Source organism: Engystomops pustulosus, chromosome 3 (assembly GCF_040894005.1).
Source record: "Engystomops pustulosus chromosome 3, aEngPut4.maternal, whole genome shotgun sequence".
Lineage (NCBI taxonomy): Eukaryota > Metazoa > Chordata > Amphibia > Anura > Leptodactylidae > Engystomops > Engystomops pustulosus.
In genome coordinates, this window is record NC_092413.1 from 47,332,625 (window position 1) to 47,352,594 (window position 19,970).

At 41.7% G+C, this 19,970-nt stretch overlaps 1 protein-coding gene across 8 annotated transcripts in view; it reads right to left on the reverse strand.

Moving 5' to 3' along the window:
• Nucleotides 1-19,970, reverse strand: part of NINL (ninein like) — an 81,950-nt gene that overhangs the window by 10,635 nt on the left and 51,345 nt on the right. For 7 of the 8 annotated variants that reach the window (XM_072140700.1, XM_072140699.1, XM_072140701.1 and 4 more), the window contains 10 exons: nt 19,754-19,864; nt 19,346-19,432; nt 16,522-16,672; nt 14,780-14,845; nt 14,513-14,616; nt 11,994-12,340; nt 4,683-6,011; nt 2,173-2,277; nt 987-1,056; nt 587-820 (listed from right to left, as the gene is read on the reverse strand). In XM_072140700.1, the coding sequence (XP_071996801.1) occupies nt 587-820; nt 987-1,056; nt 2,173-2,277; nt 4,683-6,011; nt 11,994-12,340; nt 14,513-14,616; nt 14,780-14,845; nt 16,522-16,672; nt 19,346-19,432; nt 19,754-19,864 (2,604 nt within the window). The remainder of the gene's footprint in view (nt 1-586; nt 821-986; nt 1,057-2,172; nt 2,278-4,682; nt 6,012-11,993; nt 12,341-14,512; nt 14,617-14,779; nt 14,846-16,521; nt 16,673-19,345; nt 19,433-19,753; nt 19,865-19,970) is intronic. The other variant, XM_072140705.1, reaches the window with a different exon arrangement.

Below are 19,970 nucleotides of genomic sequence, written 5' to 3' on the forward strand. Positions count from 1 at the left end.
ATATACCCTTGTATCCCAAATATGTGAACCCCAAACTCCTCCTCCAGACCCTGGACCCTGAATTTTTTCCTAAGGGGTATTTTTTTACCCCCCCTTCCACTACACTTTCCAAGTAAACCTTTATGATGATAGATTTATACCAATATGTTCCGGAAGGTACCTCTGGACCGGTGTGTGTGACACTGCCCATGTAGGCGCTTTACATTACTATCTATGGACACCAGTCCAGGTGTAATTAGTTATATATGAATTCTTGGACATTGTAGTGGGGGGGGGGGGGGATTATTTGTATTCTGTATAGCTCTATTTTCATCTTGGGCCCTCTTTTCTCCATCATGTCTTATTTTGACTATTGTGTAATATTGTGATATTTATTTTGAAAAATTTACAAATTGTTATGAAATAAGATAGACTCCTTTTCATTTGAATGTATTGGGATTAGTTTTCTGGGTCTTAGACATATAAATAGTTATAATTGGGGAATCTTTTGTTTAGATCTCCAAGCTCCCTGCTCAGCATAGCATCAGTCACTAGTAACTACGACTGTTGGCTCACTTCTGGTTGTAGCCCAGACCCCGTACATTACCTCTTGCTTTGATATCTGTAGCTCATGTTCCAAGTGTTCACGTTCTTTTTGCCATGACATCTCTTGTTGAAGTTTCTCCTCCTCCAGGGCGTTAATGGCTTCTTGGATCTGAGCCAGAGAAGAGGAAGCATCATCTCTTTGCTCAGTGATCTCTTCCAGTTTGATTTTCAGGTTTTTGATTTCTGCCTGGTGCTGTGTATTTAACCGAGACAACTCGTCCTGGTACTCCTGGTTCTGTAAGAGAAGCATATAGCTTTAAGGGAGAATACAAAGGGATGGCATTGCAACTATGATGTGCATTATCCCTAAATCCCCCCTCCTATTGAGATCATCGGTAGTCTGCCACCCAGTCTGCCAGACTAAGCTGCTGGTATTACCATGATGATCTGCCACTTCTCACCTGCTTGTTGATGTCTTCCAGTTTTCCATGTGCATTTTCAGTTTCTTTACAAAAATCTTCAATCTGAATTCTATATGTGGCAGAACAGAAAATAAATATAAAAGTTGTCACCAAGGGCATGAAATAATGTTAAAGGGATTGCCGGGGGTTGAAAAACATGGCAGCTTTCTATGAAAAAAAAAACTCCACATCTGAAAATTTGGTATTGCAACTAAGCTCCACTCATTTATACAGGCAGTCCCGAGTTATGTACAAAATAGGTTATTTAGGTTTGTTCTTAAGTCGGAACTGTATATTTTATCATTGTAGCTCCAGACCAATTTTTTTTTTTTGTCCCAGTGACAATTGGATTTTAAAATTTTTTTGCTGTAATGGGATTATCAATAAAGCTTCATTACAGACACCTTACAGCTGATCATTGCAGCCTGGGACGACAGTAAAGCATCCACAGAGCCTCACTAGAGGTCACAGGGGGCAGAGAGATCCATCGGTAACTGGGGGTCGTCTGTAAGTCGGGAGTCCTTAAGTAGGGGACCGCCTGTATACAGTTAAGCTACAATACCACACACTACCCATAGTCAGGTGTGGCGCTGTCTTTGGAAAAAAGCAGCAATGTTTTCAACCATCAAACAACCTGTATAATGAAATGTGGTCATGCACATGAGAATGTCATCATTCTGGTGAAATCTGTTGTGTAATCTTGCAGTTTCCTACAGTTCCCATATTTATAATTTTTCACGTATCACCATGACAGATCATGTCTGATCGCTGCATCTCCCTACATTTGGACCCCATAATCACATCTGTTTATTATCTTTTGAACTGAATGAGGAATCCTGGAAAATCTCATGGGGTCGGGACAAGGGTAAGAAAACAAAAAATAGGTGTACCCTTCCGGGATTCAGCTACCCAGAATTGGCGTCTGGGCAAATGTGCTGTGGGTTACAAAGCTGAGTACAAATACTATGCGTTCAGCCTTCTACTCCATAAACACTGGAAGAACAGGAGTCTATTCATGGGATTGTGGATGATCCCAGCAGTACTTTATCTAGAATTGAAAAAGTGGCTGATTTTTTTATATCAGATTTTGGCGAATCATATGTCGGATATATCACCCATGTCAACACCGAAAGGGTAGCCATGATGCACAGACGCGTGATGTCTAATTTATACAGTGAAGCATTACCTGTACTTTTTATTCAGATCATCCAGATTTGTGATTTCTTGCTGTAGCCGCTCTACTTTATTCCTGAGGAAGGTGTTATCATCAGACAATCTGTCCAGCTCCATTCTATACAAAAATAAACAGACCAATGATGACAGTCACTTCCAAAAATGAGGACAATGGCTTTATCAGTACTATTAAAAAAACATGGAGGCAGTACTAAGTTACCAAAATTTAGGTGGACGCTCTTGTAGTTAGAGAGAAAATATTTAGAATTATAGGCAAGATTTGAACCCTTAATTGAGCCTACATGTGAACAAACATGACATTGTCATTAGGAGAATATAGTAACGCAGGACGGAGCTCTGGTAAATCTGGCTGTACCAGGGGATGAGGCTGATCTGTGATGGTAGAGCTGCTGGGTCCACATGACATCAGTCTGGATATCTCCTATATCAGTGGTGGCGAACCTATGGCACAGGTGCCAGAGATGGCACTCAGAGCCCTCTCTGCGAGCACCCAGGCTATCGCCCAGCCAAAGGTCACCATTCAGGACTCAAGACCTATATCAAGGAGGCGTGGAAAGAACTTGATTATCATTGTAGCCCCTTCTCCGGACCCTTGATCCATTCTGTTAAGGAGACTTTGGAAGAAAACTACAATAATCAGAATTTCTCCTTCTTACTCCTGTATTGGTGTCCTCAGGGCGCAAAACGTTTGAAACCTGCGAGTTACTTTAAATTGGCATTTGGCACTTTGTGAAAAATATGTGGCTTTTGCTTGTAATTTTGGCACTCAGTCCCTAAGTGGTTCACCATCACTGTTCTATATGCTTCAGTTATAGTAGGAAACATTAATAGTTTCATCAATAATAACAGATTTCTGGCTGTTATTTCTGGCAGAAGTCTGTCAGGCCTGTGATGTTGTGATATGGGTTATAAACACTAGTGTGTATTTACCTATATTTATATACATACTGGCACAAAGGCATCACTCCAGAAAGGTGAAAAGGTTATTATACAGTAACTAGTCATTGGTTTATTCAGTATTGCAATCCACAATATAAAGTAACATTACGATCTAACAACCAAGTTCAGACACTGGTTGTTAATAGTGGTGGAGATATTATATGGGTTGGCCACTAAAACGAAAATAAGAGGTAAATATAAGACGCTGATAGACCAGCAAAGTAATGTCTCCCCCTTCATCCACCAGGACACAGAGGGGGTCCCAGCAGCAACCTGGAAACTTTATCAGTGTGAGTATAATATGGGTGACCCGATAACGGTTTTATAATTTACCTTGTTAAAGTTTGCTATAGGTGGAAAACCTTTTTAAGGCTATAGATGCAAAGGAATATTAAAAAAACGGAAGCATTCGAAGCCAAGAGTGTGTTTGGGGCCGCAAGTATGCGAACAGCCATAGAAAAACAATGGGGGAGTTTATCATTCACTGGTAAAAGGTTCCCCCTGTCTCTCCGCCAAATTGGATACCGATTCGGATATACTGCAGCCAACTGTGTCGTACAATTCTACACCAGAACCTGCCTGGTACAGAACTGCGTTTTAACCTGTGCCTGCTCAGGCCTAAATGGGCACAGGCTATAGCTAGTGATCAGGTGCAAGCTACAAACACCCCATGCCGTTGAACTCCACTACCGGCCCCTTCATACCCACTTTGTGTGGAGGTGGCGCAAGAGGGGTTGGCCTACGATCCTACAAACCCTGATAAATCTCCCTCATTGACCGTATCCCACACACACTCTAGGCTTTCAGTGCTTATGTCTACCATCATTCCATTGCCTTGTATGTGAATCCTTTAGTGATGGAATTAATAGTAATAATAACTAAAGCTACAAGGCCATATGTTCTTTGTTAGCCAGGCAATTCCCCTTTGGAGTACAGATTCTGTAGTGGGGCCCCCATTGGTAATATTTATACATCTATATTTCTATAGATGTTTAAAAGTGCCATAATCTTGTACAGGGACAACTACATAAAATTTACTCCCGAAAAACAGAGAATGCCTATATAAATTAGTTTTTATGGGCATTGGAGGTTACAGATGCTCGAAGAAATGCAAAATGTTGCACTAAATTGTCTTGGCCCAGCGCATGTAGCACAAAGGTGGACAGTGCCTATGATGGATATGAGGTTCAATGTCAACATATTTTCAAAAACAAATAGGATGTTGATGCACCTTATACAATCAATACATATAAATATTCTTTCAGTTAATCTGAATTGTTAGTAAGGTTATTAGTTGAGTGCACAAAAGGAAAGGAAGATGTCACAATGCTGGTTATACCTGGAGGAAAAAATACCCCTGGCAAGTAAATAAAGCAGAGAGGAAATGCATAAAACATATCAGATTAACTGGTTAGTTCCCAACATTCACAATCCCCCAACCCAGTTACGACATTGGAGCAGTAGTTTAGCATCTGGTCTTAAAGTGGTCAGTTGTGCAGTTAGTAAAGCGTGAGGAGTTCCCTTACATTTCAAAGAGCGGAGTGAAAAATTCCATGGTCTAACCTGTCATCCTGACAAGCAGAAGTCTGCAGTTCTAGTCTCCGTACCAAGTCTTCCAGCTCAAGCAGTCTGTCTTTCACATGGTTCTTCTCACTTTCCAGCTCTTCCTTGGCTTGCTGGACTTGTTGGGTGGCCCATTCTTCCATCTGTTGATACTTGGTCATAGACACTCCTATCTGCCTCTGTAGGACACTTACTTGCTCTTCATGGCTCCTCAGCTGCTGGAGTAATGCGGTATTCTTGGCCACAAGATCTTCTACTGCGACCTTCTCAGACTTGGACACATTTATAAGCACATCATCCCCAGCTATAACTTGTTGGACCGCCATCTTATAGTCAAACACTTGTGTCTCTAGATCTTGATCTTCCTCCTCGCTTCCAAGCATCTGAAGCCTTGATTCTAGCTTCTGCACACGTTCTCGGCTTTCATGCAACTGAGAAATTAATTCTTTTGCCATGTCCTCAGAAAGCATGCATTTGTTTGCCCTACTTTCCAACAAGCTGCTTAAATGCTCTTTTTCTTCTTCGACCCTTTCTTGTGCTTTAAGAAGAGTCTGTTGTGTCCTTGTCTGCTCTTGCAGCTGGGCTCTCAGAGAGGTTACCAAGCCCTCCATCTCCTGTAGCTTCATTAATGTGCCCTGCTCATTTACAGACCCTCCTTCAGCCATGTCTACAGAACAAGAAAGCTGCTTGTTCCAATTATTGGTACTATCTATATAGCTCTTGCGCCTTTCCAAGACATGTTCACCAGAAGATTCCTTATCCTGGACATGTGTCAATGGTGTACAATTCTCAAGGTGATGTACGTCACATATGAGTTGCTCAGTTTCTGCTTCATCATTCACACACAACAGAGCGTGCACCTGCTGGTTCACATCGGCTACAGGCCCCCCCACACAAGGATCACTATGTTCTTTCTCAGCTGAATGTTGCCGTTTTTTCATAAGGACACAAGAATTTTTAGCTTTTATCAAAAGAGCATTAAGACCCTCAATCTCCTGGTTGAGCCCATGGATGTGATCTCTATAGTGGGTTTCTAGCTTCTCCTTTTCAACAGCAAATGAATTGCAGAAGCCAACTTGGTCTTCATTTTGTTTTTCCAGTAGTCTTAGCTGATCTCTTTTCCATTGTGCCGTTAGGGTCCTTTCCCTTTCTTCCCACTGGTTTATCTTAAGCGTGTGGTCTTGGATTAACACATTCTTCTCCAGGTCGTGCTTTCTCAGGAGCTCGTTTTTTTCATTGAGGTGCTCTTGCATTAAATACTGGCAGCGTTGTGCATACTTTGCTTCAATTTGTGCCACTTTCTCAATCACTTCATCTTCTGTCTCTTCCCTATAGATAAATGGACGTTCACCTGAATTAAACAGGATTATAGATGCATTTCACAGAAACCTTACACTAGCTATATCATAACAATACAAAGGGTAACAAAGTCTACATGCGTTGTCTTCGTAGGATAATCCCACTTTATAAAGACAGAATGAGAATAAAGGACCACAACACTCAACGTTCTTTCCTGGAGAGGTCCCTCCAGTTGATCTGGGGCACTGCCTAGTGTGCCCCTGTGCAGGGCAGGACTGAAGAGGACCTATTGCTGTATCAGTACTGCAGCCTCTTCATTCTCACAATTCTTTAGTGACCACCCCCCCCCCCCCCCCCACAAAGTGATGGACGTTTCAGACTTGCATATCTTGGCTCCACCAGGCGTGTTGAATATCTTATTAATAAACTAGCCCATAAGAAGTACCCCCCCTAGTGTTAAGTTTTTGCTCCAGTCAATCCCAAATGAGTTTACCGTCTGATGGATATTTGGGCCCATTACAATGTTTAGAGTCTGAGCCCACTGGAAGATCTGGTAGTTGCTATAATCAACTTTTTTTTTTTTTGGCTAAGCAACCCATCTTGTAGAAATAAAAAAATACAAAAAAAATCAGCATCGACTGCTACTCCATGAGTTTCAGGCTGTAGCAGGTGTGCGGCTGTGGTCAGGACAGCACCACCAGCCTCCGTAATGTAACAGAGACCAGCAATGATGGATGATGCCATGTCTGGATGCAAAGAGAGAGAGGGGAGTGTAAAAAAGTAAAGTTTTTAAAGCCCTCCCTCCAGCCATATATAACAAAATTTTTATTACCAGACATTCCCTTTAAGTAGTTTGGGCATCTAACATCCAGACAATAGGTTATTCTGTCTACCCATATTATCTTATTAGAAGAGCAACATAATCTTGGATTTTCATACAGCACATACAGACAGAAATCACCAAGGAAAATAAAAGGTTACCAATCCCTTGGCTTACATGAGCTAATTCCCATACAATCCACAGGCAACATCTTCTAAAGAGGACCAGTCACCTGAATATTGGCTCAGGGAGCACTTACTAAAGTAAGCCACCCCCTAGCCCTACCCAAGTAATAGCAGTGTTAAGCCACTAGCTTTATCAGAATGTACCGATCAAACTAGCGAACACTGCACTACACAGCCCTCAGAACGTCCATGAGGGGGAGGTCCGAGGACTGTCAGGTTTCATGCGCCATTCACCACTGGCCTATGATGTGGGAGGGATGATCCGAGGGAAGAAGCTGAAGAGAGGGGGGAGCCTCAGAACTCCCCTCATGAATACACCAGACCGCTGTAAGCTTGGTCCGGCATTGTGAGGGCCATCACAGTGCATTGTTTCCTTGCTTATCGGTATGTTCCGACACAGCTAGTGGTTTAACACTGCTATTACTGAGGTGGGGTAGGTCGCTGAGCCAATATTCGGGTGATAGATCCTCTTATAAGGGGCGCACAGATTTAACAAAGAGAAAAACCATGCAAATACACCAAATTGATCAGGAATATAGCAATAATGAAACGAGGGAGGTCATTTAGCATTTTGTATCTGGTGAAAAAAAAATATCTATTAGTTGCAGCATGACTGTAAAAAATTTATTTATATTCCAGGATTGTCACTAAAGAGATCTCTCACACCAGTGCACCAATGTACTGATACAACAGCTCCTTCCACTATTTTATCAGCTTCTGTTTGAATACCACAGAAGTTACTTGGGTGGGAGTGGGTGCAGTATGTTCAGTGAAGAGATCACACACACACACACACACACACACACACTGGGGCAGATTTACTTACCCGCTCCATTCGCGATCCAGCGGCGCGTTCTCTGCGCTGGATCCGGGTCCGGACGGGATTTAATAAGGTAGTTCCTCCGCCATCCACCAGGTGGCGCTGCTGCGCTGAAAAGCATCTGAACGCGCTAGAGTTCACCGGCTCGGGCTGAGTGAAGGTAAGCGCGTCCCGAGCGACACATTTTCCGTTCTTAAATGGGGCGGTTTTTCCGAATACGTCGGGTTTTCGTTCGGCCACGCCCCCCGTTTTCCGTCGCGCGCATGCCGGCGCCGATGCGCCACAATCTGATCGCGTGCGCCAAAATCCTGGGGCAATTCAGGTACAATCGGCGCAAATCGGAAATAATCGTGTAACACGTCGGGAAAACACGAATCGGGCCCTTAGTAAATGACCCCCAGTGTAGCTACAATCCTGGAATATAAATGCATGTTTCACAGTCCTGCTACTAAAAACACACACTGATCACCAGGGCCAATACCTAACACAGTCTGAAGCTTTCTATGATCAAAACTGATGAAAGCATCTTCAATGCAATTTTAAAGGGAACCTGTCACCAGGGACCTCATTTTCACCAAAGACAGGTTGCAAAAACCCATTAAAGCTGCATTGCAAATATGCCTTTCTACCTTCTCCAAGCAGTGGCTTTACAACATAATTGTGTGTTAGAACTTACCTTTTGCACCCTGAGAGAATCCTCTGTGTAGTCCCAGGGGTTGGGCTTTGGTTTGGATGCATTTCAAAAAAAGATGCGACTTGTCTGTGCTGCAGACTGATCAGCCCTTTGTGCTCCTCCCTCCCTCTCCAAGGTCAACTCACCAGGCTGTGAGCTCTGTGAAGGAGCAGGAGGAAGGAGCTGTACAGTAGTGATGGGAATTACGGCTCTTCTTAGTAAATCGCAAACAAGCTCACTATTGTTTGTGAAAGACGAGAGCCAGCTCTTAAAGCCGGCTTGTTTGCGAATGACACATCACTACTGTACAGGAGCATAAAAGTGGGGGCTGAGAGCTGCAGAGTGAGCAGCACAGATGGTCACAATTTTGGAAATGCATCTAAACCAAAGCCTAACCCCTAGGACTACACCAGTGACTCTGTAAGGTTGCAAGGTAAGTTATAACTCACAATTCTATTATACTGCAAATGCTCAGATAAAGTAGAAAGCCATATGGGCTTCTGCAACCTGTCTTTAGTAAAAATGAGGTCCATGGTGACAGATTCCTTTTAAGGCAAAGTCTGGATAAACTTGAATGTATAAAACATTGTAAAAGCAGCAAAGAGAATAGAAAAGCAGCAGTTGGGAGAAGACAAAGCATCAGATCATAGTTTAGCAATGGAGAGCATAACATCCATGCAGAAAGCTGTAGCCGATTATCCCTAAACCTTGTACAATATTTTACATCATCTTCCCTATGAAAGCTTATAGAGCGACATCTGGCTTCTTCAGTAACAGTAGCAGCAGCTCTAGCGGCTAATTTTCCAATCACCAATGATGTCAGGAAACAACCCTTCTCTTTTGTCTGATGTTATAACAATCTTAGAAAAATGATTGTCTCCCCACCAGATAAATGGAGAAGTGTATCATGCAGCCACCATGCATTTTGGGCAAATCAGAGCATGCACGCTTATGGGGGGATAGTTGTGAGACAATCCGGGTGCCAAAGAGATACAGTCACATTTCTAATTACATAAAACTAGCAACATTCATTAGTTCATTCTAATCCATGATGCCTGCGGTAGGATTTCCATTATTTCTGTACTCTATTACGGAGGGAAATTTATCAGAAGTGTATGAGAGCAGAACTGTTCTGGTTGCCCATAGCATCCAATCAGAGCTCAGCTTTAACTCCATGAACAGCTCTGGGAAAATGAAAGCTGAGCTCTGATTGGATGCCATGGGCAACTAGAACCGTTCTGCTCGCAGACGCTTCTGATAAAGCTCAGAGAAGGACTGTTCTAGCTGCCCAAGGTAACCAGAGACTTCTGATAAATCTTCCTCAAGCATATATTCTTGGGCTCCTCCGTAACCGTTTACCCCACATGGTCAACCCCACTCCTGAAATGTGATCACTTAATTCACACTTCTAACATTTTTGTCGGATATTTTGAACACTAAACCAGGAGTGGTCCAACACACAGAGCAGGTGTAAGTCTTTCCAGCGACTGGAAAGCGACCAGGTACAGGTGGTAACCGGGGTAGTAGCCATAGCAGTTGCTATGGGGCCTGCAGTGTCAGGGGCCACCCAACCTGCCTCACAATGTATACATGTGTGTCTGAGTGTATACATGTATAGATGGGTGCATCTATGCTCTATATCTGTACATGGTACTATACGTATGTATGAATATGCCGTTTGTGTGTCTATATGTGAGGTATATACGGCATGCATGTGTGTATAGACTATCTTTATACAGTACTGTATGTTTGTATATATGGTGCGTATATACTGTATATCTGTCTTTATGCTGTATGTGTGTAAATGGTGTGTTAATACTGAATAAATGTTTATGTAAGGTTTGTATATACTGTGTGTTATAATATGATAATATATATATATATATATATATAGATAGATAGATAGATATATACATATACACATACACAGTGTGTGTATTGATGTGTATATACAAATGTATTAATCTATGAGTGCATAAATGTGTAAAAATGTGTATGCGTGTGACTATATAAATTTGTATGTATGAAATGTAGGAGTGTAGAACTGTGTGTGTATAAGTGTGTGAGATTGTATAAACCTTTGTGATTGCACAAATATGTATATTTTTGTTAAGGGGAATGGGCCCCATTCAGTAATTGCTTTGGGGCCCAGCCTCTCCTAGTTATGCCCCTGCTAAGGTGAATTATAATGGAAAGCCTTGCACCTGTTCTATGTGTTGAACCCCTCCTGGGTTTGGCTTTCAATAATTGAAGGAAATAAATGAAGACCTAATAGAGATCTGGGATCAAGTGAAGATAGACGGCACTCCGTTTCTCCAACTGTGGTCAGGGTCCGGACACGCCAATATAATTCAGAGGAATAGAAGTCCCGGCACTCGTTGTCTTTAAATGCAGTTGAATATATTTAGCGCATCAGAGCAGCCACATCACAGTAACAGGTAGAACGCGTTTCGGCTTGTAGCTACCTGACAGTTGACAAAGGCTTGAGTTACAAGTTGAAACGCGTTCTACCTGTTACTGTGATGTGGCTGCTCTGATGCGCTAAATAAATTCAACTGCATTTAAAGACAACGAGTGCCGGGACTTCTATTCCTCTAATCGAGATGTGAACTGCCCTTGTAAGGTCATGCTGCCTGGGGTTATTAGCAAGCTCTGCTGTGCCTTGCCACCACTTGGATATTCTCCAGGGCATCCAGTTGAAGATCATAGATCCCTTTCTGCTGATTATAGACAGGAACAAGATCTTGTAAGATGTTGCAAGGATCACACAGTTATAGCTCCAGATTCTGATCCTGAGCTCTGAAGACAATCCATATTTCTTCAATTAACACCCTAAGGGCTAAACATAACTGGCGCCCTACCAGAGACATGGATGCACAAAATATTTTTTTACTTTTTATCTGGGAATGTGACAGATCCTCTTTTTTTAGAGATTAAAGGGAATAAATGAGCAACAAAAAGAAACTGCTGCAAAGATATTAGCAAACTTAAAAAAATGTTTAATATTTATGTGGGTCTTATACGTAAAAAAATAGGACGACATCTTTAGCCAAAACAGGGTGTTCAATGTTAATATAGCTAGAATATATCTCCATAAAACCAGTGACAAGTGACCAGCACCAGTGGTAAGGCACAGCATGATTCTCCTGGGAGAGAGACAAAGTTATGGAATACTTCCTCTGACAGTAAAATAGCCATGCGTTTTATATGAAAGGTGAAAACCTCTCATACAATAAGTGCAGATTAAGTGGTTATTGACATACAGTCCTACAATGTACATAAACTAATACAAAATACATAAAGAACATATAAAGCCATGCATGAAGGGCAGCATTCCACCATGAAATAACCATGCATCAGTATATAGCAGTCCAGCTGCTTACAACACAGGGAGCTCAGAAAGCAAGATGGCCCCAGCGAGCATCTGAAGCCAGCAAGTCATAAGTCCTAAGACTATCTTGAAGTAATTCTAGTCTATTCTAGAACACCATAGAGTAAATATGTGATATCAGACCTCACGGAGTGCAGTTCATGCTGATGTGTCCTCCTTAGATCCTCCTCCAGCTGTTCCTTCTCTTTGGTCAACCTCTGGGCCAGCGCTGAAATTTCTTTGGCATAATACTCTTCCATTGCAGCTCTCTCCTTTTCAAACTTTTTCTCCATTTCTTGGATGTGGCCAGATTTGGGGAGTTGTTCTCTCAAGCTGTCGATGACCTCCTGATACTTCGTATTGAGTTCCTCTAGGTCTGCCTTCTGCTCCTCTAGCTCAGTGATTTCTAGCTTGAAGTTCTGTTCAGTGTCTTTTCTTTCTTTTTCAAAGTTTGCTTTCACCAGTTCCAGCTCACGCTCATAATAGTTCACCTAAAAAATTTAAACCAGGTTTTTCAGCAAAACTAACAAAAGTCAGAGAACTATACTTAACATGGTTTTTCTAATATATAGGCCTATGTAGATAGGAAACACAAGTGATTTTCTAAGTGCCTATTCCTGTACCAACATGGAAACAAAGACTCAATTGGTGGCTGATCAGGTTTGGCCACCTGACCCTGACATATTGCCGGAATGGTGGCCAAACAGCCAATCCGGTTAATTGACACCCCTAGTAATTTTCTATGGCTATGATTGTAAATACAATTGTTTTTTCTCTTTGAGTTGAGATCACGGCCTTCATTGATCCCCCATGAAGGGTGCAACAGGCCATGCAAAAGGACCTCGTCTTGACACATTGGCCAACATTTATCAAAAACTGTGCAAACTGCTCTATGTGCAGTTTGCTTGTGCAGGGTGCGCCAGATTCATGATTTCTGATGCCCTTTGTGCAGGAATGTAGTGCCCCCTGCACTGCTCCGACAGAGTGCACCAACATAGGGCGTGAAATACACTTCTGTGACTCTGCATGTTAAATTAGGCGCACAGTCTTACTGAGCACCAGAATGCCCCTTTGTGTGCAGAAATCTGGGTATAGTACAGCCACAACATAAATGTGTGCGACACGTGTGTCTCAGAAACTTCTTAAATACATGTGCAAACAGTTTGCACGAGAAGAACTGACCTGTGGCTTCTAAGCAAAGTAGATACCAAAGGCTTAGCCTCCGATTTCCGCTGTGTACTCTTTGAAGCAAAAAAGTGAACTTTTAGATTATTTATAATGCATCTTCTTTAAGGCTGCCTCACAGTTTAGCCCAGAGACAAGACCGTGGTTGGTCAGCGAATTGTGGACTGTGCAGTGGCAGGATGTCACAGGCAAACCACAGTGCCAGTGGAGAGACTTTGTGCATCACAATATTGTATATGTCACAAAAAGTCCCTCCTTTTCTACGGAGCAACATCACCGAAATGTAATCACGTTTACAAGACTCCTTCAATCATCCTTTGCCTCGTGGTCGGTCTGTGAAATCCACATGTGCTTCTATCCTTAGACTTGACATTCAACAAAGAGGAGCCAAGAGGTATTTCATCACTATTACAGATCAAGAATGATATATAGCAGTGGTGGCGAACCTATGGCACGGGTGCCAGAGGTGGCACTCAGAGCCCTTTCTGGGGGCACCCAGCACAGAATTTACCAGATGAGTACTCAAGGCTTCCTCCTGCAGTCCAAGACAGCCCAGGTCATGCTCAGTGCTATTTTAAAATGACACCTACTTGGCTGCCAGGACTACAGGAGGAGCGAGAAGGTGTGGGCAGAGATGGATTATCTTTTGAGCTCCTGCTTTGGGTCCCCTGATTCTTCCTGGTCAGGGGAGACTGGAGGGAAGCTACAATCAAAATGTCTCCTGCTTTCTATTGTATTGGTGTCCTCAGGACACCAATACGATTGAAACTTGTGATACAGCAGAGATCAATAGGTTACTGCTCAAAGTGTTATGTTGGCACTTTGCGACATAAAAGTGGGTTTTGGTTGTAGTTTGGGCACTCTGTCTCCAAAAGGAAAAAAAAAAAAATCTATCTAAATCATTGGTGGCGAACCTATGGCACGTGTGCCAGAGGTGGCACTCGGGACACTCTCTGGGCACCCAGGCAATCACCCCAGAGTTTCCAGACATGACTCAAAATCTCCTCCTGCAGTCCCTGGCCACCTAGGATGTGCTGTGATTAGAGCTATTTTAAAGCTACACATCCTTGGCTGCCTGGGATTACAGTAGGAGCAAGGAGGTGCAGACAAGGCCGTGTTATTATTGAAGCTCCTGCTCTGGGCCACTTCTTTCTTTCAACTGTATTGGTGTCCTCCGGACACTGATACAATTAAAAGAGGTGACAAAACAGGTAGCAGCATGTTACTGCTTAAATTGCCATGTTGGCACTTTGCATTTTAATAAGTGGATTTAGTTGTAGTTTGGGCACTCTTAAAGTCTCTTAAAGGTTCGCCATCACTGATCTAAATAAACCGACAAATGGGTTTGACTAGAACTATATGCAAGGGGTATATCAGGGTGTGTCACTAGAGGGACATGCACCAGGAGGTAAAATCCAGTTGTCAAATTTAAAATGTGCTCCTGGTCTACAAAATGCATATCTCTCTTCTGCACTCACCTTAGTTTCAAGTTGTATTTTGAGGTCCTGGATTTCTTGCTCTAGTTCTTTTACCTGATGTTTTGTCAGCTCAACTTCCATGTTCATTGTGGAAGGTGGAAGCCCTAAAATGAAAAGATACATATCTGTACAGAACAGAAGCTACAGAGTTATAATATGTACATATCAGGTGGTAGTCTGATCACTGAACGCACCATCTATCTATATCTATAATACCCATCAGCTAGCCTACGGACATGTTCCACTGATCCTGTGGTTGTTACTTACCACAGGAGCCTGCAGCGGACGCACTTCTTCTAGGCTTCAAGGATATCCCTTTCTTTGTAGGCGTTTCTGTAGTAAATATTAGCTAAGGTTATGGCACTTTATAACACACTGGGGGTATACAGGTATTTTACTTTGCTGGGCATTATTATTATTTACACTTACTAGATCACCATTAATTCCATGGTGCTGTACAATCAGTAAGGGTCCACATACATTACATTGAGATAATAACAAATGCAAGTAGAAATACAAAACTACAGTAATCAGGAGACAAGTGGAAAGAGGACCCTGATAGTGATGTCTCACAATCTACGTGGGAGTAAAGATGGAGACACAAGGTGAGAGAGCAGAGTAGAGCAGTTACAGTGTATCGTAGGCAATCTAGAACAGGTGGGTTTTCAGGTTGTTTGAAGGTTTGGAAAGTGGAGGACAGTCTGAAGTAGTGTAGATTTGTACCGTGTTAGCCATGGAGAGCAGAAGAAGAGTGAAGAAATCGGGCGATACCTTTTTGAGGCTAACTGAGTATATTTGATGGTGAGCTTTCGAGAATACTAGTTCTCTTCGTCAGACATGATGTTATGCATGAAACAGAAAATTCACAGCATTTTATACACACTAAACAGTGATCATCAAAGGATATTAAAAAAAACCTCAAACAACAGATTGATAAAAACGGGGACATCTTATTTACAACAGGATGGCAATAAAAACATTAAAAACCTATGAGGCGAGACACATGAGCCCTGGCTCTTATCTGCTTGTGGCCTCCAGGTCAGAGGTAGGAGGTCATGAAGCTGGCATGAATGTTAAAGCCACTTTGTAAGGTGTTGAATCTCCTCATTCATTTATACTCCCATTCTTTCCTTTCCCTCTGTGTCTTAAAATGTCCCATTAAAACAGTAATCTGCAAATCTTCCATAGTGTGGTCCTCTCTGGAGAAATGTGCAGCCACTGGCAGATCTTTCCTTTCATTTTTAATATCAGCTCTGTGTGAGTTCATACGTTGATGGAGTCTCTGACCTGTTTCTCCAACATAAAGGCCTTTATATTTTATAATTTATATTAGTATAAATTAATGAGGAGATTCAACACCTTACAAAGTGGTCTTAACATTCATGCCAGCTTCATGACCTCCTACCTCTGACCTGGAGGCCACAAGCAGATAAGAGCCAGGGCTCATGTGTCTCGCCTCATAGGTTTTTAATGTTTTTATTGCCATCCTGTTGTAAATAAGATGTCCCTGTTTTTATCAATCTGTTGTTTTAGAGGTTTTTTTTAATATCCTTTGATGATCACTGTTTAGTGTGTATAAAATGCTGTGAATTTTCTGTTTCATGCATAACATCATGTCTGACGAAGAGAACTAGTATTCTCCAAAGCTCACCATCAAATATACTCAGTTAGCCTCAAAGAGGACAGTCTGACACATTTTGGTAGAGAGTTCCGGAGTATGGGAGATGCACTGGAGAAGTCCTGGATACGGTTGTGAGAAGAGCGGATGGTAATAGAGTGAAGCTAAAGGTCCTGTGAGGAACAGAGATTAGGTGTGGGATGATATTGGCTGAATAGTTCAGAAATATATGGCGGGGACAGGTTGTGGACGGCTCTGTAAGTCATGGTTAGTATTTTAAATTGAATTCCCTATGCAATGTAATGGAGAGACTGGTAGAGAGGAGAGGAGAAGTGAGGAGACAGATGAATTAGCCAGGAAGCAGAGTTTAGGACGGATGTTACAGACTTACTATGGCCGTCATCAATTTTATCCTTCGTCTTATGATGTAACAGTTTGTTGTCTTTCATCTTTGCCAATAAACGAGAATATCTGCTCTCACTGAGCTGTGATCTGAGAGTTTCCAACTGAATCTGAAGTTCATCATTCCGATCACGTAATTCCTGCAGGAGAAAACTCATTAATTAAATTTCCAGTAAGATTCTGAATATTGAGCCTACTTTTGTCACATGAAACTGTATTTTTATTAAACTGGCTCGCTGTTTACGTACTGTGATAACAGAACTTTGGTACTGAACGCTTACTTCACACATGGAATCATGCAAAATTCTCTCTTTATCTACTTAGATCATGAGGAACATAGCGTTTAAGATTGTTCATTACAACTCACCACACACCCAATATTTTTCAGGGAGACCTCCACTATCTCAAGCATGCTTGTGAAAGGGGAGGTCTCTCCGAAACGTTGGGGTTGTGTTTAAAGGACACCTGTCATCAGGTCTGTGTCACTTGTCCTGTCACCTCTACCTGTTGGAGCAGCTCACAAGGATCCCATCCCAGCCTTTATCTAGTTATTTCATACATTATTCATTGTAAAATCACATTTTTTATCATGTAAATGAGGCTGGTCACATGGTCAGAGGCAGTGATGTCACCCCTGTCACCCCTCCCCTCTCCTCCCCCTGCTCATGTCTGTGTGTAATGTATAGTAAAGCATGGCTAGTGTGTGTGCTGCATCCTCCTAATATACAGGTGAGAGACACAGACATCAGCTACACATGAATCTGACATGTTCTGCTGTAACATGGCTGCCTGGAGCTGCTGTATCTCTCCGAAACACACACACATGCATACACAGGCTGCAGGGGGCGTGGCCACCAGGAAGCATATCATTATACAGCCTCACATCATTATACAGGCTGTCAGTCATGCACTGGGGGTGTGGCTGTGCCTCCCACTCATGAATAAGGTGGACAGCTTGAATATGCTAATGCTTCATTGGACATTTCACAGGTCATTTGCATACAGCTTTAGGACCTCATTGCTTAGGTTTACAGGCATGTAGAGGGACAATGAAGGGATAGAGGCAATGCTCTCTAATGGCAGTTTATGAAAATATATTTAGTTTAGGGGGGTTATTTTGCATGACAGGTTCTCTTTAAACGCAGTCTCCACAAAAACTGTGTTAAGTGGACTAATATTGGTCTTTCATGGATAGTGATGTTATTGTTAAAGAGCAGTTTGCAGTATGTTCCTTGTGATCTCCAAGTGGACCAAGAAAGAATTTTGCATGATTATATGTGTTTGGAGCATCATTTACTATTCAGTTTGATGGATTGTTATGGATGTTTGAAGGAGCCTCTATCTAGGATGCTGTTTATTCTACTTAGTCTATTGTATGTTTATTGTGATACAGAACTCTTACTGCTATAGACCCTAGAACCAGTGTTTTCTAGGCATTAAGGCTCCAATCATACAACCATTTTGGCAGGCAATGATCTAGCCACACAAATTTGGGCCAGATGCCCTCCCCCATGGAGGTTTATTACAGCTGGTCACAGTGCGGAGAGGTCCTAACTTTGGCAGTGTGCTTCGCCCAGATGAGCACATCTGGTGGTGTGAATGAGACCTTATCTATTCTATTAAAACACTGGTACAAACTTATAGGAGTACATGCATTATTTCCAAAATTTTACAAACAGGAATATGCAGGTATATATAAACATGCGGGAGCACTCCACGTTAGTGATCTTCACACAGACTCTGGCTCACCTTTACCCTCTACATTTCCATACCAATAACATGGCAGAAAGATATTTAACATTTTTTTATGGGGGAAAAAAAAAGAAAAAAGCATATAAATGTAGATAATGGAATTTGCTGCAAATAGTAAAAATGTTTGTCATGGAAGGCTAATACAACTTCTCACATCAATAATGTTATCAAAAAATCATCGACTTCAGTGGCCTCATTCAAAATGTGTTTTTGGTTTTTCTTCCTTTAATTACAAAGATATATTGCATTTTTATTATATTACCTATGGACTTGGAAGTGTATCTGAGAGACATAGTGAAACCTGCACAAAATGTTAAAATGTACACAACTGAAAATGGGCACCAAAAACCTGCTTAAGTATTTACCGATTGTCTAAATTCCATTGTGCAGTGTCAAATAGTACAATATTGAGAGAAGATCTGCAAAGCCGTGGTCAAAGCCACGTACTAAGACAATGGATGGATCAGTCATATAAAGGACACTAACAGATGTGTATCTCAGGTTTCCGTTATGGTATTCACCATTTGTTGTACTAATTGTTACTTTTAGGCATAATTATTTAGGGAATCTTCAGCACTGATGTAAACAAAGCCTTAAAAGATTCTCATCAACTTCTATTGCCATCTACTTTCCACAGGATTGAGGACAATAATATTGGTCGGTAGTCCGACCGTTGTAAGCCCCACCGGAATGGGGCTTGCGAGAATGGGGAGAATGGAGTGGCAGGTCGAGCTTCCATCCTGTATATACTGTCTATAGGAATGCTGCTCGGCTGTCTCTAGCACTCTCCTAGACAGGAATGAGAGTGCAGGAGATTCCAAAAATCATAAATGTAAATAGCCACCGTTCTACAAGCAGTCGGACCCCACTAATCAGTTTTAGCCCTTTTTTATCTTTTCCCGTGTGCGCAGGGACTAACAAGTTGGTACAACCCCTTTAATGGACGGAAAGTTGAAATTTTAAAAGTAACAATCAAAACTGGAAATCCTTCTTCAAGTAAGATGATTATCGATTGCACAGTACAAGAAAAAAAAAAAAAAGAATAAATCTCCTCTACTTACCCGGCACTGGATTTCATACTGCCTGATGATCTCAGCAAATTTTTCCTCCTGAGTGAATAACTCAGCGCCATGAGGATCAACCAATTTCTGTCACACAAGACATTTAAATATTATGACCCCATGTACAATAATCACACATCTGAGGTCTCATTTCATTGTGTAAAATGCATTTTATGTTGTCATGTCTAAGATCTAAGCTAAGTGTATGAAAGAAAGACTTTATAATTTTCCATTATTATTCAATTCAATGAATTTAGCTCAAAAACAAAAAAAACATCACAATAAGTTTCTCTGTTTTTTTCCGTTAATTTGTTTTTCATGCATATCCTTTACTAATGCTTCTTGATCATTGGAAAACAATCTGATTGCCAATAATCTATAGGGTGGTCGAATCCTGGGTGCAGATACCTTTTCCTTTAGGATATTATCTATGCTTGTTTGAAGTTTTAATACTTGATGTTCTGCTTCAGATAGTTTTCCAACAACTTCAACCATTTCTTTTTGTAACCTGCTGTTCTCCTGTAATAGAACATTATAAAGAGAATGAAAATTAACATCTCAATTCAGTGCAGTCACCAAGTGCTTAGTAATAAGACAACATCTTAATCAATGATCCAGTTCACTG